Here is a 25,986-nt window from a genome sequence, read left to right as displayed (position 1 = left end):
TAAAAATTTTGATATTKCTTATCTAAGCCCACAAACATGAGCTTAAAGACACATCACTAGGACGTTTGGCTGAAATTTTTCCTCTGCTTTGCAGTCAAAATAAACACATGACATGATTAGCTCAAGGAAACATTCTGAAACATAATCTTTAAATCTCATCCATGGGCTGTTCAAAGACATTACTGAGCTTTCCCCAGCACTGATTGATCCAAATCTGTGGAATATTATGGTATCAATCAAAAAATATAGAATATTTTAACTATCAGTCACCATATAAGCTCCTGGTTATATGTACCTCAATACCAAGGTTTAGCTTGCTGAGAAAAGTTCCATCTTCCAAGGACCAAACTTGTACTTCACCTGAAATTGTTACGGACTGTTGAACAGAGGAAAACAGAGTCAGAACAGGATGAAATAACCAAGTAGTCTGGAAGTGTCTCCTACAGAATATAAATTCAACTAATCTCTGAACATAGCAGACCAAGGGTTACTAGTTTCACTTGGGATTATTTAGCTTTTTATTAAGTCCAGTTGCTGCAAGATTGCCTAAGGAATACTTTTAACAATTTTTGTGAATTCCTGCAACTASAGGAATGATCTTTAAGCAGAATGAYAYAATTTAGGGCTAAATATGTAAGYRTGATGAGTRTTWGCACTCCCACCMTTCTGCCAGYAAYAGAACMACCKGCTTATAATTTTCTTTGCAAAGGGCTTGAGGAGAGGTCTTGTTTTCTCACATGAAAAATGATGGATATCAAAACAATAGTAGAGTTCTTCTCATACCCAGGAAATTTTGTAATACCACAGTGAGGTAAGGCTACAAATCACTGAGCCTTCACACTACTCATTCACATATAAAATCTACCACTCCCGTGCTAATGGTGAACAAAGAGATTCAGCCAACTTAATTGACTATGACCCCAGGTTTCTGAAACTGGCTACTTGAAGAATTTAGGGCCTGGAAATTAATTGCTGGGTAAAATATATGTCTTACAAGACTAAAAGATATCATGAAAAGCAAAAAAATTTCCAAGAATGCACAAATATCAGAACAGTCCTGATTTCTGCAAGGCTTTTCATTTTGTGCCTTAGMGACATATTGGTTACCTGAAAAGAGCCACAATTCTATATAAGAAATAATACAATTTCTTACCACACAGTAGTTGTTCCCTGGAGTAAGAAAATCAGCTGCCAGAAAACAACTGCTAGATGTGTCCAAGAGTTTGACAGCTTCTCCACTACGGGCAGGTTTGTAACTATAGACTGTCCCCTGACAAATAAAGACAAATAATCCATCACTGGGCTATGAAACTTTTCATTAAAAGCTTTCAAAGACTTCAACAAAAAATACCCATCTTTCTGAGCTTCACTCTGAAGTTTTATATTTGACTCTAACCTGAGGTAAAAAGTAGGATTCATCTGAATTTAGTGTATTATATTAATTTACACTAGCTGAAGWTGAGGTTAGTTCATTTTACACTGATCCAGCTAATCACATTCTCAAGAAGTTTTGTTTCTCAAACTTGCTTTAACAAAATAATTTAAACACACCCAATTCCATGTTACTCCAGAAACTAATAAATATTYTAAACCAACACAAAAAAACTTAATGTCTGTATAGAGAACAACTCTACTGCAGAGTTGCAGTAGGTCTGATAAACCCAAGTTACACTTTTCTCCCTGTGCAGGCAACAKCAGGCCTGGAGTTCATGCTCAGTAGGTCCATGACCTGGACACACAGGAAACCCTGTGTCACACATACTCAGATGTTATTTCTGTTGGGAAAACTCAACATTAGGTACTTCATATTCCACCATCTGTAGGAGACAATTGCTCTGTGCTTCATTAAAAATCTTTCCAATTTTCAGCAAAAACACAGAATAGAYTATGTTCGCCTCTGATATAATTTGTTAACTTGTGTGATTACATTAGACATTTTGTAGTGATAGTATCAGCACATGCATATAGAATCACAGGAATATCCCATTACATACTGCTGYTATCACAAATGCTGTACCTGGTCAGTGACAAGCAGAAGACTGGTGTAATCAGGAGTAAATACGAGACTGGATATGGGTTGTGAGATATCAGCACAGATTTTCATCTCATACTGCAGATCGTTGATGTGATAAAGGATTAAAATGCCCTCCTGTGCAGAAAAGTACCAATCCACATGAAGTCTATGTCATTTATASTATCTGGCAAACTGAACTGGAAGGACTTGTGAAAATCACTAGAGCAGCAGTGCTTAACTGTATCCTATCACTAATGATTTAATTTTCCTTTAGCATATTTAAATCAAAAGGACTCTAACCYGTGAGAATCTATTAAACATGAAGGTGTTATTTACTACAATTMTGAGTGACAATCTGTGTTTGATAACAACAGACCCTCTCATCAGCTAATGCTTTAGATTTCATATTGCTCTTTTTGAGACAGTGTAAGAATTTGTCCCCCTCTTAAGCAGGAATGTACAATGGCTTTGTCAGATTGGCTTAGATATTGAATTACATTTTGCACAAACCAATTTGGAAATTCTGTTGGCCATTTTCTCTATTTTTTGTCCATCTTTCTTTTCTGTTCCTCTACAATATTCTTAAATAAAACTAGGATTGTCCTCTTCTATTGCTTCTTTGACTACAACCATTATCTTCTCATGCTGCTCCCATGTTAAGTCTTAACAAAGTAAATAGACAACACCAGAAAAGATCTTTATAGTCCTGCAGCTCTTTACTTTTTCCTGTCTCCTGTCTTTGCAATGAACTCTGTAAATATACTCCATTAAAATACTCTTTGATTTTCACACAGTAAGTTAAAAGCATAAAGGATGCCTTACGCTTCCAGCTGAGTACAGTCCCTCATTACAAAATGCCATGGCAAGTAAAACTGGTTTTTGCAGATTGTTTGGTTTGCCACCTGAAAGCATAAAACCGACATAAAATACCAAATTTAATTTATTGCAACAATGTGTCACAACTCCAAATCTGGGATGATTTACTATTTATTTGTGACTAAGAAGATCATAGAGTCATTTAGGTTGGAAGGGATCCCCRAAGTCCGCTAATCCAACCTCCTGCTCAGCATAGAGCCAACTTCAAACTCAGAACCAACTTCAAAGTTGAATCATGCTGTCCAGAGTCATACCAGCTACAGTTTGAATATACCCCAAAATGAACATTCCATATCCTTTCTGGTCAACTTGCTCAGTGTCTTTCTACCTTCACTATGACAGTGTTTATTTCCTAGTATATACCCAGAATTTCTGTTGATGCAAACTGTGTCCTTTGCCTGTCTGGTTGTATCTTCTGTGTAATCTTCCATTGGACAGCTAAAGCAAAAGTAAAATCCCTCATTTCCTTTTCTCCAGGCTACACAAACCTACTTCTCTCAGACCATCTTTATATGTCATGTGCTAAGACCACAATCATCTTCGTAGAAATGTGCTGACCTTCATTCTATCTTTTTTGTATTGTGGAGACCAAAACAAAGTGAAACAAACCCCTAAATCCTAACTAAATTACAAGTGATTGCAGTTCTAAAGAAATGCTAAAACTAAGCAGTGGGGAACCTCTTTTAGCATTGCTTATTCCAATTAAAATTAGAATGAACAGAAACTTTTCCACTGCCACTGTTTCTCCCGAGGCTTTTAATTTGGCTCTCTATTAGCACAAAAGCTATTAATCTTTTGTCATGTAAACACACATATGATTGCCAACAATGTGTCTTACAGAGGCCAGTGTGAGATGAGTTTTTCTAACCAGTGGCTTCCAGCTGTACTCCCAGTATTACTCCCAGACATCAGCAGCCTGCCTAAAAGTCTATTAGCTTGATTTGAATATGGAAGTTTAAGACAGGACTCAAAGATGAATACACAGGACAAGAAAAAGCCCAAATAGCAAATTTTCTTGTTGCCTTCTACTCAGCTGGCAAAAGCAGTTCTGGTCACACCTCAGCTTTTTATTTCTTGATGATTTCAAAAAGAGAAATAATGCTGGTTTGTTGGGCTTTTTTAAAAGCCTTCCATTTTGGTGTTGACAATCAAAAGTGAAAGTCAGGGAGCTTAAAAAATCCTGTACTATATGTAAACRGTACATAAAAAAATAGGGTTCTACTTTATAGCTTTATAATTTCTGTAAGGAGAATAGGAGAAGAGAAGAAAGCACAAAAAGCTTTCCCCCRTCCACTTTCCTCCCTACTTGAATGAAACACACTCGGTTATATCTTACCAGATGAAGCTTTTTGTTGAAGAACACAAACACTGTATTTCTCAGCATCAATTGACAAAATATATCCTTCTTTACAGSTCATGTATATTTCTGAGGTTGCAGTCCAGCAGTGGGCAGTGGGATGCACTGAAGTCTTAATACAATTTCTAGGCTTCAGCATGAAAATAAACAAGTTCAATCAACACCTGACGAATATTCTTACAAGCTGTAAGWATATATTTCAAGATAAGAAACATACATTACATACATTTCAAGGTAACAAAAAAAAAATCATTACATCATAGAGTCTGACATCTTGTTTAACACCAGCATTATTTTATTCAGTCATCCCTTTACTGTAGACAGAAACTTGACAAAGAACATTCTCCACAAAAAGTATGTCTGGAGATAGTAGTGGAGAACCCACTCATCTCTCTAGAAGCTTATTTAAATGATGAATTATATTTTCAATTAAAAACTATACATTATTTAATTTGCATGTATCTGTATTTATTCTCCAACACTTGCATCTGTTACAATTTTATCCCTAGCTTGGAAATCCCTCCAGTATCTTCCCAATCCTCACAAAGATATTGACCCACCATAACAAGGTTGTCCCAAATTTTTAATGATAAAATTATGATAAAATTCCTACACTGAGCTCCTAGAGGTTTCTTTAAATATCAGAAGGGCATTGGAAGATCCAATTTAAATGGTTACTCATTATGACCTCAGCATGACAAATGCTTTTCAAACTGCTTTTCACAATATTCTTCCGCTTTATACCCATAACGTGCACATGTGGCTTTTGCATACCTGGCAGTACTAAAACACATTTTGTTTGAATAGTTTATCTTATTGCACAATCCAAATTGCTCTATAAAACAGCTCTGTCAATCTTTGTGTCATCTGCAAATAAGTGTTAGAAATATCCCTGACCTGGACTTCCCATGTGYCTTGAATTTCATTTCGCTAAAATAACTCTCATAAATCTGTCATCCATAAAACACGAAAAACAGAACTTGTACAGCAAATATTATTAAAGACAGAGAGTGGCCTGTTCAGATACAAYAGTAACAGAAGCCATAAAATACCGTGACAGAAAGAACCAGATAAAAGAGAAGTCAGGGAGGGCATGAGGAGAACAAARCACAAGAAATCCTTGGGAGAACATWTAAAAGAGAGGATTCAAAGCACCATGCATGTGTGCAGAAGTGGTGATGATTACTAAATAATATGATGGATGAAAAAAAAGAAGGTTCTATCATTCTATAAAACACCTGCTGTGTCACTAAAGGTTCTATAAAAAGAGAAAATATGRATGGACTTGTGGTGAAAACATAGGACAGAGATTCATAAGTACCTAGATTTCATTAACAAAATATGCCAAGCACTTCCTATATGATTCTGGGTAAGTAACTTATACTCTATTTATGCTTGCAAAGCATTTTTAATTTCTCAGGGGAAAAATATTACCAAAATAAAGTATATTAATATTTATTTTATAAATCAAGTGGGACTCACAGTAATAAATCTACAGCAAATAGGGCTCTACATCACCCAGAGAAACATTTAATATAGGCATTTGCACTGATTTTATAAGGTTTGAACATCACAAATCTTTGGGAAGGTTATAACTGAGCTTCTGCAAAACAGAAGCTTCCTGTGTAAACACAATTTCTGCAATTTCCCTTAGTATCTGCTGTCATGACTGTCTTTACACATAATCCCATCCTAGGATTAGCATATTTTACTCAGTTTATGTAAATCCCAAACCAAGTTGCTTCTAGAACTATGCATTGGTACAGTGATGCATAATAATAATAATAATAATAATAACATCATCAACAACTATAATAATATTAATGATAATATAAAATTAAAAACAATAACTATAGCAATAGCAATAATAATAGTGCTTTTTTTTTCACTTCTCTCCCTTTTGAATAGCACCTATTCAGTGAAAAAAAAAAAAAAAATCCGTGATGGATTCTTGCCACAAGAAGTTTTATAAAAAGACAATGGAATAAAATTAGTGCTAGAGATTAAGTGTATTCAAGTGGGCTCAGTTGTCCCTCTCTGCTCTGCACTGATGCTACCTCACTTTGAATACTTGAGCAGTTTTGGTCACTGCAATATAAGAAAGATTTTAAAGTATTAGAGAGTGTYCWAAGGAGGGCAACAAAGAGAGTGAAGGGTCTAGAGGGGAAGCTGTACAAAGAGAAGCTGAGGTCACTTGGTCTGTTCAGCTGGAGGAGAAGAGACTGAGGGGAGACCTCACTGCACTTACAACTTCCTCATGAGGGTAAGAGGAGGGGCAGGCACTGATCACTCCATGGTGACCAGTGACAGGATGCAAGGGAATGGCCTYAAGTTGTGTCAGAGGAGGGTTTAGGTTGGATATCAGAAAAAATTCTTCACCAGAAGTGGCTGGGCACTGGAACAGGCTCCCCAGGGAAGTGGTCACAGCACCAAGCCTGACAGAGTTCGAGAAAGTGTTTGGACAGTGCTCTTGGTGTATCCTGTGCAGGGCCAGGAATTGATCCTTGTGGGTCCCTTCCAACTCAGCTCATTCCGTAGTTCTGTGGTAAAGCACATTTAGAAAACTCTGACCTAGAAAAATCTAATGCAGAAAAGGRATGGAAAGCTGTAGGATATTTCAATTCCTTTCCCTCTGCTGCCCCGTTGTGGTTATACTTGGGTGTAATCCAGCCTCAGTTCTGGAGTATGGAACACTGACACACTTCCAAGAAGCAAACACGCAGAGTGGCAATGGGCTTGTTTTTCAGTGCTGGGGTGTTGGAAGGAGGTGCTTAACCTGTCAGGACATATGCATGTGATTTCCCTCCAGTGTCAGGACTTACAAGATCTAACAGCAGCTCAGCTTTTCTGCTCAGTTAGAGATGGAGTTTCTGTGCCCAGGCATGCGTGGAGTAGAGAATTAGTGCTGTAAGGCACAATAAATTAAAGTCCTGAAAAAAAATTACTCAGCTACCATAGTCTGGGGCAAGGTGAAAACATGCCAGAAACAGATTAATTGCCTCCCAGTGCTAAACTGAGTGCAGAACCTCACAGTTTAGAACAAAGGAAACAACATTTTACTACCACAACAAAAGGAACAAGAGCTTTTATTTCTGAAAAATAAATAATTCATTTCTAAATAATTTGCTGTTCACTGTCTTACCAATGACTGACAACAAGAATACACCCATCTAAGAAAACTGGACAGTAAATAACTATCAAAATATTTACCATGTAATTTGAAAGAAAAGGAAATCTTCAATGAAGACTATTAGAAGAGCCTACTCTTACTCCAGAAATATTTCTATGGATAAAGAGAACATAATCACATCGAAGGTGCTAAAAAGAAATTTAGGTTTTTCTGAAGACAATTGAGAATATACCCTATAGAGGTCTCTAGTATATATATCCAGTATGGTTGAAAGACAAACCTTTCGGTGTAGAAAAGTTCACAACATGGCTCTGCAAGTTCATAAGAATCTACTACTACTGAACAGAATGGCATTCATTCAAGGACAAATTCTATTAAACCTCACAAACCTTACACAGGAGCTGGTTTTTTCCCCCCAACACTTCTTGTAATTCCCTTTACAAAATAAAGAACGAAGTGGGTTTTGCAAAATTCATCATCTGCAATAACCTAAGAGGCATTAAGGCAGAACAAAAAAGGCAAGGCCCCCGATGAGCACATATTTTCTTAATTTTCCRTGTTCTAAGAGTGATTTCAAATATGAGCAGTTCAAATGTATTTAGAATCAATAAAGGATATTTGTTCATAGTTCCTGATTGTCTTGGAAACCATGGGAAACACAGTGAAAAACCTCTACCATTGTGAATGCATGAAGCCATGAAAAGAGGATGAGGTCAGGAAAACATAATTTCCTGGTTTTAATTTTTTGAATCTGCTTTGTATACTAATCTGGTAATACAGAACTCCCATTTGCCCATTGAGAAGAAGTAGTATAATGCCAGTGTCATCTTAGGCATGCTAKTTTGGGTATCTCATATATATCACAAGCCACCAAATAGAAATCAGTGGTCTTAGCATTAGAAGAGAATCCCAGATTTGCAAGTTAAATGCTTTCACACTTCTAGTGCTAGTCAGGTGAAAGTAAATTTAAAAAAAATGAGAACACTTTTGAAGCCTCTAAAAGAAGGCATCTCAAGGGGGGATAAAAAGTAAATAATTAAATATGAGTGAGACAAATGGCATAGCAAGGTCCAACACTGACAGAGGTACGGGAATGTATTTCAGTCAGAAGTAGGGGTTGCTCTCTGGAATAAAGCCTTCAGTGTTTCCATAYCTTGAGACATTTTCAGAGTCTAAAAGAAAGCAATCCCAAAGGGAAGTAAGGATACTGAGGGTCACTATCAGTTTAGCACAGGAACAGCTTTTCAAGGTTTCAGCAAAATTATTTTAGCTTGGGCATAGTTAAATGCTGATGCACTTCATACTGCTTCTGCTGATACACATTCCAACCTCCACTGCACAGATACAGGACTGTGCCAGGACCTGTGTCAGACATCTCAATGCTGTATTGCACTGTGAAGCAGCTTGGTGTCTTCTCAGTGTCCTGGCAAAATGGATTTCAAAAATATTGTTGAGGTAACAGATCCATTTATTGGATGGCACCTATTTAACAAGCATGAGAATTATTAATTTATTAACACCTATTTGCACAGAAAGTATAATGACTTGGAATAGTAACAGTGAAAAAATGCAGTAAGTACCACAAATGTTTCTGCTTCATCGCCTTTTAGTCCAGCAATGGCTGAAACTGGCAAATCAGGGCCATGGTACGGATCATTACAACGAGAAGGTGGRAAAAAGAAATCCTCATGAGGACTCACGACTCCACAATCATCAGGGAGTTCCACAGGGCTGTGAAAAGGCAAAATACACAGTCTGAGGAGAAGAAATATGAAGAGTAAATGATACAAAATGGAGAAGCTGTTTTCAAAATGGGCTTTATTTCTGCGAAAATAATGGAGGAAAAGTGAGTATATCTATGTATTTACATATGTATTCTGTAATGCCAAAAGGCACAAAACTCTTTGGTATTTCTTTCAAATCACAAATTAAGGCCTTATTTATACTTTCACTAGTGTAACTGTCAGTGGCAATATATTCATTATATTAATAGTTAACAAGATTAAATACAGTTGGAAATGGTAGAGTGGCTGYCACCTTGAAGCATAGGTTTTATACTTCAAAGACTGCAACTTGAATGATACATACTACTTTTACACCAACCTCAAAACACATTTTGGCATAACTAAATTCTGGTTTTGCTGTGCTCAGTGAATTGCATTGACTGAGCCATCCTCTCTGGACCTGTAAATTAGCCACACAAGCTGAAAATGACATAGAAAACTGATACTGCTTTTGGTACAATTTGTGACTAYAAGATATTGTTGAACTATGCTTACTAGGAAGAAATTGATCCMAATTTGATGGTTTCATAGCTACAAAAGCAATGCTCAATGTAGCCACTTACAGAAAAGCAATCCAGGCACTATACTAATTCAGTCTCACAGCTTTTGATTGAGGCTGCCAAAGCAGCTGATTAGTATTAGCTTCATGGTGTGCATAATCTGATCATGTGAGTTCTAAGAAATGAAATCATAAATTTAATTCACTTGATTGACTAGCTAGATTTATAGTGGTTGTGATTTAGCAATTACTGACTGCAAYTGCTAGATGAACTAAGTGGAACTAAATCCTTTGCAAATAGATGTGTGTTGCTAGTCTTTGTTATTAAAATATRCTTGTACATTTTGCTCTTAGCCTGAAGGGTGCTCCACTTACTGTCGTGTAAGGTGATGCTCGTCCTTACTCCTTTCAATGTGCCAGATGGTAACGGAGCTCTCAGCAACAAAACACAGCTGCTGCCAATTCATAGGGTTAAAACTCAGCGAGGTCGCTGTTAGCCCYGGCTGAGGCTTACTGCACAGGAGGATATTTTCTTGCCAATTCCTTCATTAAAGAAAATAAAAGAAAATCAAATCCATTAAAAAGGTAAAAAAACATTGAAGCCAAAAGATCTGGATGTGATTATGACTTATGTTCAAGGTCCAGTTTGGAAAACAAATACTTTCACACTGACGAAAAATTTCTGTTGCCAAMCAAGTTAGGCAAACTAACCTGGGCATAAACCAAGGCAGAGTTTGTGTGGGGTTGTTATGTATAGCTGACAGCAGCCTGGAAAYCTGCTTTCCACTGACTTTTCTTTTGTCCATTATAACCTATTTTATGTTCTCCTCATCTCATTTGCATATTTTTCAATATCACATTAATTTTGGATGGCATTTGCATTTTCAGGTGCTATCCAATGACTGATTAACATCATTTGAATAAAATGGTTAAAACGGTTTCTTAATTTATTGGAAAATATATCTGACTGTTAATCTAAGTAACATTTATAGCTCTAGTATTTGTCATTATTACTGAGAGGAAAAACCTAAAACATACACTGCTGGAAACGGATTCAGTATAATCCCTTAGTCTGGCTGTAATAAATTCACTCATTGAAATGATCAYGAAGCAAACAATGGTTAACATTTATAGCATATGCAAAAAATGGTAAGTGTTCACACATTTGCAGTAACCCTCATTAAAATTACGGGAAGCTATAAACTACAATTCTGGCTTTTAAAGATACACTGATTTCTTGCTTTCTAAAGATCTGTCATCTTGTTCTTGTCTCATACCTAACAGATAACACCAACAGGGTTTTATAGTAGATAATTTACTAAGATTTGAAACTATAGTGAAGCATGTATCTGAAAAGGAATCTGACATTAAGCTTCTCCTTTGAACAGAAAAGAATGAAAATTAAGGATAAAATATCTCAGATGAAAGGCAGCTTTTAGTTATCCACAAGCTCTTTATATTTTGAGACTGATGTCTTTCAAAACATTTCTTATACCTCTGATTCCAAACTAGCTGCTTAAAGTACTGGGGCTGTGCAATTGTCATATAGTCATGACATCTAATGCTCAACATTGAGATTTCTGTCATCTATACACACACATTTCTACAATGAATGTACAATATATTCCAATCACAAAAATGAAGGTACTGGTTTCACAGGAAATTCACACACCTCTGTTCAAATTATTACAAATTCTAATGTAATTGTATTTTAATAATAATTTTCTAATGTAATTGTATTTTGTTACTAAATTCTTTGTGACTTTTATGATGGTTTTTAGCTGCTGATGGTTACAACACAATGATTCAAACTGGTTTAAATTGCTTGGCCTTAAAATTGCAACTACTTTAAAGCATTTAAACATTTCTAGGTATTTTCATTTTTAAGAATAATCTAGAGAAGTCTTTCAGGATGGTGCATTTTTGTGTAAGAGCACACAATGAACACATTGGACCATGTCACTTCTGCTGTAAATGACAAGTGTGTAAACTGTCAGGTCAGTGAGGCTTTGCTGGTTTCCAGTGTGATATACAGAGACATCCTTCTTGAACTAATGTGGATCATGAGAGTTCACAGCAAACATTATTGTTCTTCAGACGAGATAAAGAAGGGACATTTGTAATAGTAAATACTATCATTACTAAAATTCTGAAATTCCAGGAGTTTTTGCATCTTCACATATAATTGTACAAGAAAAGATCATCATTAAATTGAGACTATACCGACTGTTCCTCACATGTCCTTGCTTGCCTTTCTCCTACTACACCCTCACCATTTATTTTGAAGTGCTCAGACTCCACAGTCAATGGGAGCTTGCTGGCAATGGAGGAAAGAGCAGGACTGTATTTTACAGTACAAATAAAATATTAAAGGTTCCAACTTTCTGTATTTGCACTATATTATATAATATTTCTTTCCATGGCAATAAGCAGAAAATGATGATCTGACCCAGTGATCCATGTTAATTTAATCACTGAACAAAATTATAAGCCAGAACTAAGATCAAGCAAAAGTAATTAAGAGGACCACTGAACAGTCCAGGAGGACTAACCAATACAAATCGGCTTTAGAACCTTTTTCCTCTTTTCAGCAGACAACTTTCTTCCACAAACAGCATGGTGCTCAACTTCCAACAGTGAACAGATAATTAACTGATGCTGAAGGCTCTGGAAGTACTCCAAGAAACAAAATTTGGAAGAAGGTAGAAGATAACTTTGGTACAGCTAACAGCCAATTTGTCTATTTTTCTAGTGTATTTTTCTATACACTAGAAAATAAACAGCAATTTTAGTACAAAAAAAATGCACACAATGATCAATCAAAAAAAAAAAAAAAAAAAAAAAAAAAAAAAAAAAAAAAAAAAAAAAAAAAAGACAACCAGTATGTGTTCCACATTTGTTAACTTAATCTATGCTAAAATATTAATCACACAAAAATATGAATTAAATGCAAAATGGGATCAGAGAATTTTTTTTTGCTCTTACCATACTGAAAGAACAAATTCTGGGAATGAAGAGTAACTGGCCAGATATGGGCCTGTGAAACTAAATGCAAGTAAGGTGTAGTCCAGCTGAGCATCACCTGAAATGTAAAAATAAAAAATATGGTCTCTTACTGCCCCAGACTTCATTGTATACTACCACAGATACTCTCCTCACTTCCTTATATCCAGTTTAACTCTTCAAACATTCTTCAGGCCCTTGATTTCTTTGCTTCACTGTAGATTATTCTTTTGAATTGATCATAAAAATGTTCCCTATTAATCACTGCTTGGAATTTTTTTTCCATTTTTTGTTTTCAATAATACCTTGAAATTGTAAARTATTTTTCCCTGAGTACCATGAAATTCTTTATGGTCGTAATTTCTTCATACATATGAAAAAAGCAAATAGCATGATCCTTGTTTAAATGGCAAGGGAACTGAAACATGAATAGGGTAAGCAGCTAAGGAGAGAAACTACATGAAACAGGTAAAAACATAATTAGATCCTGGTCTTTGAAGTTTAACYGCAAGAACCCTCATCCCTCTCACATCCTGGATGTGTCATCTGGCTTTCAGCAGTCTGCTTGGGAGTCTACTGCAGTATGATTTTTTTGCTTATACTGACTACATTTTCCTRAAACTAATTCCATTTAACTCCTTTTCTTTTCCTTTTAAATTAGTTTCATTATGTATGGTTATATTCCTCCCTAGCTTGAACCTAAGTCAAACTAGTTCAGTGGAAAATTCCTTCCACTGCTTTCCATGAATCTCATCATAAGACAGTTCCCTGTCACATTGTTTTTCGAGACTTATTAAAAAAAAAAAAACCAAAACCAAAAAAAAACCAACTTCAGAAACTGGATGAWTAAAGTATTGCTTTAATGAAATGATGATGAGGAGGGTTACTACATCACTACCTTTTAATTCTGTTGGTTTACTCAGTTCTGGAAAAGTGTAGATGTATATGCTGGGATTCAGCTTCCGGTCAGAAAAGGCCAGCACCTGACTGTTGGCATTTGCTGCAAAGGCTCCCACCTGGCCAGACTGACACTGCAGTACTCTTGTCTTCTTTGTTTTGATGTCCAGGAAGAGGATGTATTTACCACAAGGGTAGCAGAGAGTTTGATTGTTGATAAAGCCAAAGTTCTTGTTTGAGAATCCCTGAACCCAACTGAAAATAGAGCAACTGAATGTTAGAACATTAATCAAAGACACACATTTCTCAAAATACTGTGCAAAAGGGAATGTTGTAGCTTAAGTTACACTGAATTGATGCTTGGGATTTGTTAGACTCATCCTCAAACCAATGTTACAAAACACAACAACTGAGATCCARTATTATGAGTCACTAGTTCAGTGTTTCCAAAAACACACGGTCAATCTCACCCTGATARAGCACAAAGAACTGGCACAAGAACATGGAGAGATGTTTGTATTTCTTTCAGTTTTCACTAAAAATAAAGCCAGTTCACAGGCTCGGTTTTGTACTCATATCACAGCAAAAGACATAACTTCATTTGAAAGAATCGCATGGGCACAATTCATACTTGGGACCCAATTGTGCTTGCTTAACCTTTTTGCACTTTCATAGTTCATCTCATACACATAAAATAAAAAATAMAAAGGYACAGCTTCTGTTTATATAAGCCAACCAGGAGGACTGTTCTTCTTTAAAAACACAAGTACTTCAACATGGTCAAACTCTGGAATGTAAACAGGATGTGTTACACAAGGACTGAAATAAATTACTGAAGGGGACTCTGCTTGTGAACTTACAACCTATCAACAAATTCATAACTGACTGCAGATGTGTGGACAAACAGCGGGGTTTCCTTACCAAAGGTATTTGCATTTCCCACTAATTGAGGATGTCAATTTAGCCTGCTGGTACCATGGCAGGAAAGTTCCAGCAGTGTAACAGACACCCTCTGTGTAGGACACTGCTGTCAGCATCTCCTCTTTGAATTACCATTTAGAAACATCCCATCACTGCTCTTTTTCTAAATCAGAAAATTTAACTGGGAAAGACCAGAAGCATTTTTATGCTCCTTTCGTGAACAGAAGTCAGTCATAAATCAGCTCAGCTGTTGATCCTTTGCACTCTTAGGACAAGATAATACTACTGCTTCATCACTCTCCTACTTAGCAAAATTTTAAAATTACCAGTCTTGAGTTATTTATGTCCAGCAACAGATTCCTATTATTTTTTGAGGAGATTCTGSTCTTGGCTTCTTTTTCTACATAGGAGAGGAGTCAAGTGGAGCCAGAGAGAAGAAGGAGCACAGACAAAGGGCTTGTGCAGATGAACTGAAAGCCATGGCAACAGAGGAGACATTTCAGCTGAGAGTGTTTTTCTGRGCCTTCCTTCGTACAAGAAGAGATTGATTGTAGGAGGTGCCATGGCACATGAGACCTTTCTGAACATGCTCACAGGACTAGCTCTGTGCTTTAGTCCAACATTAGGTCTGAATGAGTGGAAATGAAATACTTCTAATTCCTGTTTGTGAAGGTAAAATGAAATCTAGAAAACGTGTATGCAGGGATAAATTAATGGGATGACAGCACAATTTATCATTGGTACACATCCAGTAAAGGCCTAAGGGGGCAAGAGTTCAGGCTGTTATATATAAAAGTAGGTAGGTAGGTAGGTAGGTAGGTAGGTAGGTAGGTAGGTAGGTAGATAGATAGATAGATAGATAGATAGATAGATAGATAGATAGATAGATAGATAGACAGATAGATAGATAGATAGCCATAATACTTCTTTACTGTGCGAGCAACCACGCACTGGAACAGGTTTCCCAGAGAGGCTGTGGAGTCTCCCTCATGAGCTATTCCAGAGCTGGATGTATCCCCATGCACCATGCTCTGGGATGACCCTGCTTGAGCAGGGAGGTTGCACCAGATGACCCACTGKGGTCCCTTGAACCCGACCGATGTGTGATCCTGTGATCTGTGCAAATGCTTCTATCCCTCTCCCCCCGCGCTCTCCTCACAGATCCCGACCAGCGCAGCCTCCCTCTCCCTGTCTGACCGCCCTATTCAAGGAGCCGCCGCGGGTGAGCACAGCACAGGACCCCGCRCACCCCACCCRGRTGAGGAGCGTGTGGGGGCTGTGCCRGCCGCCCCCACCTCACTTCCAGCGCGGCCTCCGCGGCGCGGGAGGGTCCCTCAGTGCCGGGTCCCTCAGCGCCGGGTCCCTCAGCGCCCGGCCCCGCCGCCATCGCCGCCGCGGGGACGCCGCGCCCTGGCAACAGCAACGGCGCCCGCCATTGGCCGAGCTCGGAGCGCCAGCCAATCAMTGAGCGCGGGCGGGTATTTAAAGGCCGGCTGTGAGGGACGGCCCGCCCTTTTCTGGAGCGGTGGGAAATGTGAGCGGTGTTGTGAGTGCTGTTATTGTTGATAAGACAGGCTAGTTCTGCCCTTGAGCCGCTGATATATGTGGCCTTTAACCTGGGTAATCACTGCAGCTGCGTCTAGGAAGAAGGTGCTGAATCAAGTATAGGAGTGCATCAGTCTTTGGGGAGAAACTGTGGGTTCCTTCTCTCTGTCCCCCCATGTGTCCCTGCACCTGGTCCAGTGCCACCTGCCCTTCTCTAAGAAGGACAGCTGAACCTCTTTTCCTGTTGGCTCTTGTGTCTTTCTTCTTCTGGAGTCATTATCCCTGGAGGTGTTTGGGAGTTGTCTGGATCTGGTGCTGGATGTTGTGGTTTGGGGATGACAGTTGGGCTTRAGGACCTTGAATGTCTCTTACAGCCTTGATGATTCTGTAATTCTATAAGRTACAAAATTTCTTCTTGGATTGTTCACAGTAAAGCTTCTGAAGCATCAGAGTGAGCTGAGGGGAAGTTCTCGGGAAAGAAGAGAAAGTACAGCTGCAGCCTTTCGCTGTGTACTGTACTTCAGGCTTTTAACCGGGTAATAGAGTAAGAACCTCTAGGTATTGAAAAAATAGATTCCCTTTCCTAAAGGGATGATAGTTATTTATAATATCTTGCTGGTACTAGCTTGCTGTTGCTTCCCTGTAGAGTGGCAGTGTACAGTTTGGCAACAGTGCTGTGCACCCACAGTGCTAGAGGGCAATGATGGAGAGTGGCATTCCTGTCCAGAGACAGCAGGACAAGTCTGTTCCTTAGCTCTTGTCTCCACAGCTGCTCTGCATGCCCCACAGCTGCTCTGCATGCCCCACAGCTGCTCTGCATGCCAGGCAACACCAGGAGGGAATGAGGAAGTGGGTTTACTTTCTATGGTGCCTTTGAGGGCCTATTGTAGCATATGTGTCTTGTGATGCTGGTTTGAGTTCCTACATGCCTGTCTCCAGGCTGTGAGTTAGCAGACTGCCTGTGTGTTTCATAATTGCTACRAGAAATTTCAAATTAATTTCCTCTATTTTCATTACCCAAAATTTTGCTGAATTTTTCCTAAGGATAGGTACTTAGAGGAATGAGGACTATGTCCTCTAACACRCTTGTTTGTTTTTTTATGGCAGGAGAAATTATTTTGTTGGCAAAGGACACCTTATGCACAGTTTCTGTTTGCCTAAGGCATGGCAGACTTGTGCAACAAATTACCACTCCCTTTCTCTGCTGAACTGCTTAATATATACATATTCAAGCAGCAGTGACTCAACAAAAATTATGTTCCTCCATTCTAATGGCTAATGGTGTCAAGGTCATGGCTATGTTACTAGTGGCCATTTTAGTGTTTATCTGCAGGTGAGATCACCACAGAAAAATACTGGCCTTTGTGATCTGCTGTCTGAGGCCCAGCATCAGTGACAAAACCAACCAGAAGTGACCAGCAGGTAGAAGTTGCTCCTCGTGCAGGCACGGATTCTACTGATGAAATCAGAAAACTCTCTGTTAGCCTTGGGGGTTTGACAGAGAAGTGTGCATTGCCATGCAGGCCAGGATTCTCCTTCCCTTTGGCAAGAGCTGTCTTAGCCCACTGGTCCCTACAAAAGKGTTATTTCCTGTTAATTGATGCTTGAAAAGATAGGCTAGATATAAAAAYTTGTAGACCAGTGTCTCTAGAGCAGGTATTTGTTTATTGCAGTGCTGGAGGTGAGGGGGATTTTTCCACCTGTCTCACCCTCCTTTGTCATGTGTTATGGTTTATTTATACAATAAGTATTGTTTAGTATTGCTATGTCAGTATGACTTCATCATGTATACATCTGGAACTAATTTACATAATGCTATCTCATGGTTATAAATAGTTTTTCTGTATTGTGCTTGTGCCCAATTTAGGTGGTCTTGGGGGTCTTCTTTGATGAAGGCTCAAGGTCTACCTCACATCTGAACTTTTCAACTTTTCCTTTGCAGTATGCACGGTTATGGTTTTCCCTGGACATTCTGGATCTAACAGGTCTAAATTTTTAATCTTGTGCCTAATTGGCTTTAAATTTGCCAATTTCTCATTAGTACATCCTGCTGTTTCCCAATAATATTTGTCTATTTTTTGAGGTTATCCACCTGGCGAGCTTTTGTTTATTCAAGCATCAAACAACTAGTTGAACCATATTTTAGCAATTACACTGTATAGAAAGCTGTTACATTGTATAGGAAGCTATTATACTATGTAGAAAGTCTGGGTCATAGCTTTCAACTCAAACGATATAAGCATCTTGTAACTTTGACCCAAGTTAGTATAGGCATCATAATGTACAGCTCCAACCTGAAGATTGGTGTGTGGAGCCACACGAAGGGAATCACTTTACCTCTGTGGTCAGAGATTACCTTGGATACTGTGTGAATGTGTGAAACTCATTCAGAGGAAAGCACCTCCATTTCCATTATTGTACTCCAAGGAGWGTTTATACAAGGAAGGCCCTGGTGCCCTAATCTCAAGTGAAGAGTGAGCAAAGGGATGGAGAAGACTTCAGTCTGTGCTATGGTTCTTTCTTTTGCTGTATGCACAGACTGATGCTCCCACAGATCCTGTTTGCAGAAGCAAGCATGAATCCCTCTATGACTGCAAGATAGTAATTAGGTTAGATTTAACTTTTGCTGTGCCCTCTTGTCTGATGGGTTGTTGTCTMCCTTTGGGGTTTTCATCATGAAGCAGAATAGCTGCAGGAGACAGAAACCTCCTTGTTACCTTCAAGGTGGGGTTGAACCAGGTTTTGGAGGGCGGAAGGTGATGCAGGAGGGGGCACTGAGGGGAACCGGGTACCTCAGCAGCTGCTAGAGGCACTGCTTATAAATACCTGTGGCCCGTGGGATGGAGTTCAGTCGAGGGTGTCCTATTTCCACRGGAGTGCCAGAGGTGGTTGTGCTGTTATTTGTAAACGGAGAGACAGAGAGGGAGAGCATCGAGAGCACTGAATAGTGCCTATCCCAGCTAATGGGGAGGGCGCTCAGCTCAAGGAGAGACCACCGGGTAACTTCTCCTGGTCAGCAGAGGCAGCAGCGCTACCCCGGGCCGAGAGGCGGGTGGGAGGRAGGGAAGGGAAGCCGGGAGAGAGGCGGGGCCGGACAGCCGTCCCCCCGCGGGCGGTACCGGCGGTGCTGGGGCGAGGGCGGTGCGGAGCGGAGCGGTACTCCCAGATCGCGGCCCATCGCGTCCTGTCGAGATGTCGGGCGAYCAGTCCCGCAGCCTGGGCAAGGGTAAGCGCCGCGGGGCTGGCACAGCCGGGGTGGCGGGGGCGGGCGGGTGAGTGCCGGCGGTGACAGCTCCTCTCCCCGCAGGTAGCGCGGCGCCGGGGCCCGTGCCCGCGGGGCTGCTCCGGCTCTACAGCATGCGCTTCTGCCCCTACGCGCAGCGGACSCGCCTGGTTCTCCGCGCCAAGGGCATCAGGTGAGCTCTGCGCGGCCCCGCCGCACCTCCCCGCACCTCCCCGCACCCCGGGGCCCGCACGGAACAAGCAGCGGGCCAAGCTTCCTTTCTTTCCTAAATTAAACATTCCAGAGGGAACTGATTGAGGAGAGGTTTCTGTGAGTGTCTTGCTCTAAAGCTGAAATAAGTAGGCTCTGTATTAAATTAGCTGCATAAAGGCCCAAAGTAAAAAYACCAAGCTGATTTCCTTTTATAGTTCTTGCGTGTCATAGCTTGTCCTGGGTAAATGTGAATAGAGAACGTAACATACACTTTTGTTTGTTTTTGATGTGAGCAGCAGTGAAAATTCTGGGAGCTAAGGAATATTCTATGTTTCTGTTGTATCACTGCCCAGCAAAACACAATAGTGAGTGAGTGGCCTTTGTAAAAGAGGAAATGTACTGTGTTACTATAACCTTGTCTCATTCCTGTACTGTGGTAGGTTAATGGAATTCAGTACTTGTGTTTGTTTCTTTTTCAAGATAGCCATGTCATTTCAGCATTCTTAAATGTGATCTAATTTTCTGGGGTCACACATGTAACACAGCATATAATTTATGGTTTGGTGATAATAGACATATTTCCCATGTATCTTTCTTTACCAATATCTGTTTGCTTTCACCCTAAACACCTGTTCTATGTGAGGCCACAGTTTGGGAAGATAAGTAGGTATGATGCTCTCCTGATTTGCTCTTTGGTGCAGTTTAAGGTTCAGGTGTATTTCTTAATTGGGGTGTAGCTTATTTGCAATCAAGTGCTTCTTTTCTATATTGCCTCTGATTAATAAATGTGCTGAGTTCTGACCTTTGTTTTTAGCATGATGATAAAGGCTGCCTGTCTTGGGTGCTAACAGACTGTATGTCTGTATGTCTTTTATTAGTTTAACAAACTCATGGCAAGTCAGCACTTGCTTTCTCCAGCAAAGAATGGCAGTATTTCTGTGTCCAAAAATTAGTCCTGTACAGGACTTTAGGAAAACGAGGCAGTTCAGTGGCTTGAGAATTGAGCCTCTCAAGTACTGAACTGTTGAGGTGACTGTGCTTCACCTGGGTATGGGGTGGACTGGAGCAGAACTGAGCCTGTCTGGGTCTTGTTTCTTTTGCTCTTTTAGCCATGAAGTAATCAACATCAATCTGAAGAACAAACCTGACTGGTACTTTGAGAAGAACTCYGCTGGGCTGGTTCCTGTTTTGGAGACCAGCAAGGGCCAGCTGATCTGTGAGTCCCCAATCACTTGYGAGTATTTGGATGAAGCATTTCCAGAGAAGAAGCTGATGCCTTCMGACCCCTATGAGCGAGCCTGTCAGAGGATGCTCTTGGAAGACTTCTCAAAGGTACAGTGTGATGAGAGTGGGATTGTGTTCCTGACTTTACCATTGCACAAAAAACTGCATCTCTATTGCTGATGCTGCTTTCATCCTGTAAGGCAGGTCTTGTGTCTGGGATGAGCCTTTCAATAAGTGGAGGGGATATTTGGGACTTTTACTGTGACACAAACCACCGTGTCTCTGAATTGCTCCCAGCATTTATGTGCAAGGAGGGATGCAGRAAGGCATCCAAGCTAGTGAAAGTTTGTATGACTGAGGCAGGGCTTTGAGCATCCTACAGTAGAGCAAAGGTTAGTGGACCAAACCAGCTGAACATGTGAGACCCAGGAAATGACAATTGCTGGTTTTTATTCTGACCTTTTCTGTAGGAAGTACTGTGTCAATGCAGGATGTGGAGAATGCCTGATTGAGAGAGCCTAAAACCATGGACAAGAGATGTCATGTGGCTGTAAACATGGGACAAGTATAGGGAGACTGGGTTTGGCTCTCATTTCGGGTTGGTGGTGGTTGACTGGAATTAAACTCTCTGTACTAGYCTGTGATTTGAGGAATCTGGAAGTGAAAGAAGTCACTTGGATATGAGACACAAGAGAAAGCAACAGAAGATACAAAGGGATGTGGACAAAGAAAGGGGTGGAAAAATATATTTGCAACAGGCCTTTGTAAATAGACCTAATGAAAAGAGGGATTGTATGCTGGGAAAGAAGTATGTTGCAAGAAAGAAAATGTGCAGATGGGAAACACCCTTCTCTTCACTGTTCTATTCTTCCTACAAGACTGAAATTATTAGTGTTCGTTCTTCCTCTAGGCTTTTGCTTGCATTTTGTGAAGTATTGAAGATTTTTATTGTTTGTTTTTACATAACCTTTAAAGCAAAATCTCTTTAAGATTTAACTTGCATCTAACATCTTAACATCTAAGTTAACATTTTAAGTTGTGAGTGACTTGCTTTTGTCTTTGTRCTAGGTACATTAAAAACTTTATACTTTCCTTTGTACAGATAACATCCTTGCTTTTCAAGCATGTTTTGGCAGTCAAAGATGGACAGGACACCACGGCACTAAAAGCAGAGATTGCTGAGAAGTTTGGCAAACTTGAAGAGGTGAGASTATTTCATGGTAATGAGCAGATTGCCAGCCTTTTTATGATCCCTTTTTAGCTTTCATGCTGTGGCCTTTGGAGGTAGAGCTCTCATTTAGTTGGTAGCTACARCAAGAAACAATCTCTCTGAATTGCCTTGTGCATCAGCCCAGGATGCACAAGGGCACCATTAGAATAAATTTCAAGAAGCTAAACTAAACTTTATCTAATGATGAAGACTGTGCAGACTTGTAGAGATTTTTTAATTCTAGCTGACTGCTGTTATCTTGGATATCTTTGTTCTGCTTTAAATTAAGGAAACCTTGCAGCAGGTGCTATGAGTGAGGGCTGAGGAGTCTGAGCTGCTGAAGAGCATCTGTGCTGAAACAGTGCAGATACCCTGGTGATGACATAAAATCTTTTTCATTCTAGAGCTTATCTTTGGGGGTGGTTGGAAGCAGAATGTAATTTGTGCCTTGTAGAAATCCATCCCTGGACCATGTTCTGCTACCCATTCCTTCTGTCTTTAGCAGCCACAGCCAATGCTTGGGTGGATCAATGAGGAAGAGTTCCTCCAGAGTATTTCTATGCTATGCCAATAAACTTTTAGTACTTTCCTTGTTCTCCTAGCAGTCCTTTGCATTCTGTTTTCCCACCCCCTTGGGCTGCCAGAATACAATTGTTTTGAGGGTAGTCATGTCCATCTGATCAGACTGAAGTTGGAATAGTGCAGATGCCGAGTTCCTGGGGGAAGTCATGTGTGTTTCACTTCCCTGAAATGCTGATGTATTAAACATTAAGGAAGAATTAACATTCCTGCTTGATTAATACTGTGAAATAACTTACGTTCCTTCAGCGTCTCTATTTTACTATACCCACACTGTTTTTGCAGCAGCAGCTGATGATCAGCTGTGAATGGGAGGCCGGAACAGAGCCATACAAATTTCTCTCAGCATTTTGCGAGAGATATTCCAGAGGGGAGCACCTTAGGAGCGCCTCTGTATTTTGATTTCTGCTGCCCGACAGAGGGTGCTGTGTTCCTGTCTCTGCCCCTGTGCAGCTGTTAGTTGTGTTCTACCAGACACCTGGGAGTTCGAAAAGCTCGATTCTTCCTGAAGGGCTGCTTTAAAATTTCTACTAGATCATGGGGGTTGGGGACAGGGAGTAAATGCCACATGAGTGTGTGGAGTGGTGTGTGTCAAAAAAGACAAAAATTTGTAAGGTCTCTTGAGTTCCACCTTTAAAACACCAAAGTGCCTCAAAACAGAGGCACTAGTCTAATGAAAGAAGATACCAAGCCCTGGGAGGGTCCTGAAAGCATATTAAACTTGAATGACCATGGCATTTAAAAATGCATCAGAGTAATAAATGTAACAGGAGAACTTGCTGCATTCTTTGTGGCCCTGCTTTCTGTGCTGAGCTGTGAGGATCTTTCTGGTGTAAGTTACATTTGCTTCCTGTTGCCTTTGCACCTGGAATCAAATGCAGTTTGAGACGTAATGTTAGAAATGCATCCCTGACACCATTCGGCCTTGACCACCATGGGAAAAGAGTCCCTGCTAAAATGGTGCTCTAATTTACCTGGATGGTAAATGTAGCTGGATTTATTGCTCAAGAAATGCATGTGTGCTGTCGTGCTCAATTAGTCTGTGCCATTAATGCTTTCTGGCAAGTACGAAATCTCAAACATATTCTGAGCTGAATTCTTCTTTGTTTGAGCACATGCTGTAGCTTGCTCGTGATTCATATTCTGTGACAGTTTTTGAACCTCTGGTGAAGAGCTGGACTGACAGTTTAGGMAATAGCAGCTGTAGTATTAAGTTTAACTATTCTGACTAGCTCTGACTCTGCTAATATTGCATGCACAAGAGAAATATACTGTATCTCCTTGGTTTGCTCACTGATCCCTGTAGTGTGCCTGCCTTCCACTATGAAGTGGGGTTTTTGGTACTGTAGTGTTGTGCTGTATTTTTCCTTCTGGGGGCAAYTGACATCTCTCACCCTTCCCAGGCTCTGTCCAAACGCAACACCGTGTTCTATGGTGGGGACTCAATCTCAATGATTGACTACTTGATCTGGCCATGGTTTGAACGTCTGGAACCATTCCAGCTGAAAGAGTGAGTACTTTGCCTGGCTTCTGGTGTGTTCTGAAGTGCCTCAGCATCAATATTCCTTGTGTGCAGTGCAGCARTGGGCCACTCTTGGGGGCTGCTGAAGAAAGCTTGTACTGTGTTGCAGCTTGGGGGAAGCATCCTGCTCTAAGCTGGACATTGTACTGGGACAGAGAAAGTAGTAAAATGCAACTGTTCAAGCTGTTTTGCTTCCTTGATGCCCTCCAGATTTTCCATTTGCGTTACTCAGTCCCTTCCTTTTTCCTGTAGCTCTTTGAATCACACCCCAAAGCTCCAGCGCTGGATGGAGGCCATGAAAAAGGATCCTGCTGTCAAGGCTACAATGACTGACCCACAGATATACAAGAACTACCTCCAGCTGTATTTGAAGAACAGCCCTGAGGCATGTGATTATGGGCTCTGAGGTGCCAGGAGGCGCTTGCTGGCTGAAGTGTCAGTGCTGTTTATCAGTGTGGGAAGTTAGTGTAATTTGATGGGGGCTCTTCTGTGGTTGCATTTCATAATAGGGAATAAATCTGCGCTGAAAAGGCTGAGAAACCTTTTGTGAACTSCACTCCTTCCTGTCAGGAGAAGGATGTGCTGGTTTCAAGCAGGAGATGGAAAGTCATTGCTGGCCATGTATACTGCATAAAGGAAAATGTCTTTACKTAGAGGTGATGGTCTGTAATCTCTGGCCTCTTTGTAGGCATTGCTGGTGAGCATTCCCTGAACTGGTACTGGTACCTGATTTAAAAATTGTAATACTGGTGTCTTGAAAAAATAATAAACAGTAAACAGTGTTGTCTTCAAACAGGTTTTCCTTCCTCTTTCTGGGCAGCTATTAGTCACTGGACTGCTTAGGCAGAGAGAGAGGAGCAGKGCACTGTAAAGACTAAAACACATAGTGTGGCTTGTGAAGTTAAGATGTGATTCCTAGTGCAAACTGGCTGTCTCTCCAGACAGCTCTACTGCCAAAACACTGACCTTGCAACCCTGCCCATCTGCCTCTTCTGAAGTCATGTTTGCAGGGGCCATCCAGTAAGGGCTTCCAGTTTGTGTTAGATATGCTATAATCCCTCTCTGCTGTTCTGAAGTAGTGTTGTGTTTATTCTAARTTCTAACCTGAAAGCTGGAGTGAGGAGTAAAGCCAACAGAAACCATATCCTGAGCAGAAGGATATTTAGTTTCTGTTCTCCTCCAGTCTTTAAAGCATCACTATACTTGTTAAGGTGTAATTAAAATTAGAGAATGGAAGTAGAAGGAGTTCAGTCAGAACATGGTGGTGTCTTGCTGCTGGTAAAGGAATAAATATGTCCTGTCTGATCAGGTGACAGGATCAGAGCTTTTCAKTTGAACATCTTTGAAGCTGTCCTATATGTTAATATAGCAGAGTGGGAATAAGATTATTTGAATCAGAAGCAGTCACAGGAAAAAAAAACTTCTTCCTCTCCTATTTGTTCCTTTTCTTTTTTCCTGTCCACATCCATGACTCATTCTAATGTTGCTCAGCTGTGTGTATCTGTCAGACCACTAGCAACCCAAACTAGGCRTAATTCCAGGGAATAAGCACACAGAAGGAAATAAGGCAAAGCAGCATGTCCAAGGACAGGGCCGTGGTTCCCAGGGGGCTGAGGTGGTTGGCATGAGATATMCAAAGACTGTTCTTAGCTGCCTCCCATTGCAGTGAGGTGATGAAGCATAGCAGAATGTGGTGGTTCATGGATTTTATGGTAATTGAGGCACTGGGAGTCTTGGAGCTTCTTTGGAGTAAAAGTGGAATGATATTTTTCCTGTAACACATTCTGCCCTGGCACAGTAACTTTGAGGTAGTGCATACTTGTGTAACTTCTAGTAGGAAGGAGACATTTGATGAAGAAAAAGAATGAGCAAGAATTTGGTCTGTCAGCCTGTGGCCATTGGAGGGGTTTGTTTATGCTCTTACTAGCTTTAATTCAAACTATGCAGCTTTTCCTCTCCTGTTTATCTTTGTGGCTTTTGAACACATCT

The 25,986-nt window shown here is 40.2% G+C and overlaps 2 protein-coding genes across 2 annotated transcripts in view; one reads left to right on the top strand and one right to left on the bottom strand.

Moving 5' to 3' along the window:
- The window catches only part of CFAP43 (cilia and flagella associated protein 43), a 39,477-nt gene extending 23,580 nt beyond the window's left edge, over positions 1-15,897 (bottom strand). Inside the window, exons 1-10 of the mRNA XM_057379398.1 lie at positions 15,777-15,897; positions 13,562-13,815; positions 12,646-12,742; positions 10,036-10,203; positions 8,958-9,108; positions 4,227-4,377; positions 2,837-2,916; positions 2,018-2,149; positions 1,154-1,270; positions 296-376 (exon numbers count right to left, since the gene is read on the bottom strand). Of these exons, the coding sequence (XP_057235381.1) occupies positions 296-376; positions 1,154-1,270; positions 2,018-2,149; positions 2,837-2,916; positions 4,227-4,377; positions 8,958-9,108; positions 10,036-10,203; positions 12,646-12,742; positions 13,562-13,815; positions 15,777-15,868 (1,323 nt within the window). The 5' untranslated portion in view covers positions 15,869-15,897. The remainder of the gene's footprint in view (positions 1-295; positions 377-1,153; positions 1,271-2,017; positions 2,150-2,836; positions 2,917-4,226; positions 4,378-8,957; positions 9,109-10,035; positions 10,204-12,645; positions 12,743-13,561; positions 13,816-15,776) is intronic.
- A 3,233-nt stretch (positions 15,898-19,130) lies between these two features.
- On the top strand, positions 19,131-24,801 carry GSTO1 (glutathione S-transferase omega 1). The gene is made up of 6 exons (XM_057379382.1): positions 19,131-19,252; positions 19,334-19,442; positions 20,572-20,794; positions 21,789-21,890; positions 23,879-23,985; positions 24,250-24,801. The coding sequence occupies exons 1-6, from the start codon at positions 19,219-19,221 to the stop codon at positions 24,401-24,403; spliced, it is 729 nt and encodes a 242-aa protein (XP_057235365.1). The 5' UTR covers positions 19,131-19,218; the 3' UTR covers positions 24,404-24,801.
- The last annotated feature ends 1,185 nt before the right edge of the window (positions 24,802-25,986 follow it).

This window comes from Malurus melanocephalus, unplaced genomic scaffold, assembly GCF_030028575.1.
Source record: "Malurus melanocephalus ecotype Western Australia unplaced genomic scaffold, MMel_1.1 scaffold_12, whole genome shotgun sequence".
Taxonomy (NCBI): domain Eukaryota; kingdom Metazoa; phylum Chordata; class Aves; order Passeriformes; family Maluridae; genus Malurus; species Malurus melanocephalus.
Note: the sequence above shows the minus strand (reverse complement) of the source record. Positions and strands in the feature narration are given on the sequence as shown.